The 3,216-nt window shown below is 33.8% G+C and overlaps 1 protein-coding gene across 1 annotated transcript; it reads left to right on the top strand.

Annotated features, from left to right (window-relative positions):
- Positions 1-2,158: 2,158 nt before the first annotated feature.
- LOC118046966 (uncharacterized) lies at positions 2,159-2,992 on the top strand. The gene has a single exon (XM_035056076.2). The coding sequence runs from the start codon at positions 2,250-2,252 to the stop codon at positions 2,802-2,804; it is 555 nt and encodes a 184-aa protein (XP_034911967.1). The 5' UTR covers positions 2,159-2,249; the 3' UTR covers positions 2,805-2,992.
- Positions 2,993-3,216: the final 224 nt, after the last annotated feature.

Raw genomic sequence — 3,216 nt, 5'->3', positions numbered from 1 at the left:
CGTCTGGGTTTTTTCCGGTTTTTTGGGTTGATTTTCCTTCGTCTCTCCCCCCCTCCTTTTTTTCTAGGTTTTCTTCTTCCTTTTATAGCCAAGCTAACCCTCTCCTCCGTCCTATCTTTGCAGGACTGTCTTTGGAATTCACGAACGAGTTTATCGGCAAAAGACTTGGTCCAAGATCAGATTTGTTGCAGATTATCAGCTCCCCTGATGAATCGGAAGCTCTCCTGTTGAATTGGAGGGAGAAGAACGCACGGCTGTTCCTTAGCAGCGGTGCCGTTTTGGCTGGAAAATGGGAGTTTTCAATTTGACCCCTGAACTTTGGAAATTCTGCAATTGGACCCCTAAGCAAATAAAAATTTCTTTTAATTTTTCCATTTTTGGATAAATTTCAATTAAGTCCCTGAATTTATTTAATTAATTAAATCAAAGTTTAATTAAGTCCACAAACTTATTAATTCTTCAATTTCTGATCAATTTATTCCCAAATCTAATAATTTTATCACTGAACTTTGAATTTGTGTTATTTTAACTCCATTCTCAAATATATTTTTAATCATTGATTTTGTATTCTTTATTCAAAAATTGGGTTATGACACTGTTAATAAGGGGAATTAAGAGAATCAAATATGAAAACGTTGATTGATTTTGCTGCCACAAAATAAAAAAAAACTATGGAGATTGCACATAATAGTTATATTTTATAAAATAAGCTATATATGAATATAACATATAATAATAAAAAAATTCATTATTATACTTTTTAGATTTTATTTTTTTTATTGTAAGTGCTTAAATATTTATATTAAATATTATATATATATATTAGATAATATTGAAAAAAAAAATTAATTTATTAATAAATTATTTTCCAGTTTATTTTCCATAACACAAAAACACTGGAAAGTGTTTTCCAGTTCATTTTCCATAACACTGCCAAACATCGGAAAATACTTTTCCGGAATTCACTTTTCAGGAATTCACTTTCCAAAAGGAAACAACTTTCCTGCAAATAAACGGAGCCTTATTTTCCATTACATTACCAAATATCGAAAAATACTTTCTCGGAATTCACTTTATCTGGAATTCACTTTATCTGGAATTCACTTTTTGAAAAGAAATTACTTTTCCAGCAAACAAACGAGGCCTTAATGTGAGATTTTAACGACAGAAAAACTCATGGGCTCTCTTTTTTTTCTCTTTAATTGTGTTTAATGAAATTGCAAGAAATTTTTTTAGAACATCATGTCATAAGAGACTCATGGACTCTCTTTCTTTTCTTTTTAATTGTGTTTAATGAAACTGCATGTCATAGATGTTAGCTATTAAAATAACTCTTTTTCATAAATGATTTTATATGTTATAATTTTTTTTTAATGTTCTAGACTTTTTATCTTTATTTTTTATTTTTTATTTTTTTTTATTTACGTGGGTGTTCGGGCCAGCTTGCGTGCACCACGACTAATCCCACGGCTCACTGAACATCCTGCAAACTCAGTGAGCATGTAAGGCACCGCGGGGGTGACAGGCGTGCACGATGAGGTTTGAACCCAGGATGCAGAGGAAAGGAACAAGTCTCTTCAACCGCTGGGCCAAGATCTCAAGTGCATTTTTTATTGTTGATACAACAAATGGTTGCATTGTACCAACTTCCTAAACAAGCTTTGATAAATTTCTTTTGAGTACAAATTGGATAAAAGCTATCAACTTTCACCTAACTTAACTGTGATATTAATTAGTTATCACAGTTTATAAATGTGATATTTAATATATATCTTGATTCTGCCCCGCCAGCAAAAATATGATATTTCATCAAGATTTTTATGCATTGCCTATTTTTTAAATTTTATATGGTAATTGCCTAATTCCTCCAAATAAAAACACAAAAAAGATGGGAAGATAAATCTAAATTTAATGATGAAATATATACATAAAATGTTATTTATAGAAAAATATTGCGGGAATATAATCCAAAATTCTGAATTGTGCAGACAAGGAAACTGTCCGCTGTCCGAAACACTTGGGTTTGGCACACATGAAATCACCAAGATATCCTCGAAAAAAGCGAAAGACAACGGAACCACTATGAAGCCCATTTCCGTCATTTCCAAATCTCACCATTGGTCATAGAAAGTACCATCCATTTATCTGCGAAGCCCTCTACCGACCTCTCAATTCTTATTTCTCATTTCTAGCAAACAGAGGAAAGGAGGACGAGGAGGAGAAGAAGAGAGTAATTATCTCCAAAATTCATGGGCAAGAAGGTAAAATGGAGCTGGACCGCCGCTTTACTAGGTGCAGCATCAGCTACAGCAGCCGTGGCTCTAATAAGTGCCAAGCCAAAAGACCCAACATTTCATTTGATCAAAATCAACTTCACTTCCTTCAAGCTCAGATTTCCAGTCATCGACACCGATGTGATACTCACCGTACACGTCACCAACCCCAATATCATACCCATCCACTACTCCTCTACCATCATGTCGATCTTCTACGACGGCGCTCTCATCGGTTCGGCTCAAGTCGAAGCAGGGTCTCAGCGTTCGAGGTCTTGCCAGATACTTGAGCTCACGGCCCGGCTTGATGGTGTCGAGCTGATGGCTAACCATTCCGTGAAGTTTTTCAGTGACGTGGCAAAGAGGGAGATGGTGCTGGATGCTAAGGTGGATATTGGAGGTACGGCTAGGTTGTTGTGGTGGGGCCATAGGTTTAATGTACACGTGGATAGTCATATAACCGTTGACCCTTTGTTTCTTGATATTATTGATCAAGAAAATAAGTCACGGCTTGATGTTTTTCTTGCTTGAATGGGAATGTCGTAATTATAGTTCTGAGTTATCGCAGTTGGATGTGTTTGTGCTTGAAGTCTGAAGATGAAAATGAAATATTTTGGAATCTTTTGCATGAGATGAAAGCATTGTTGGATGGTGGAAGTGTTATAAGATATTGCCAAATTAGAAGATAATTATGATAATTAAATGTTATTTTTAATTTATTTTATTTTAATTTTTAAGTTATTTGATTATTTTTTTAATTGAATTAATTCATAGCTAGAATTAGAATTAAGTACAGAATTAGAACAAGTTAATTTAAAAATTTCAAAGTTTAGAAACAGTTAATTTAAAACTTTAATTTTCATTAAAAAAAAAATACATCAAGCAGACCTTTTGTTTTATTGATCATGCAAAATTAGTTATCTTGCCTGTGTTATGTCATGGG

Source organism: Populus alba, chromosome 1 (assembly GCF_005239225.2).
Source record: "Populus alba chromosome 1, ASM523922v2, whole genome shotgun sequence".
Classification (NCBI taxonomy): Eukaryota; Viridiplantae; Streptophyta; class Magnoliopsida; order Malpighiales; family Salicaceae; genus Populus; species Populus alba.
Note: the sequence above shows the minus strand (reverse complement) of the source record. Positions and strands in the feature narration are given on the sequence as shown.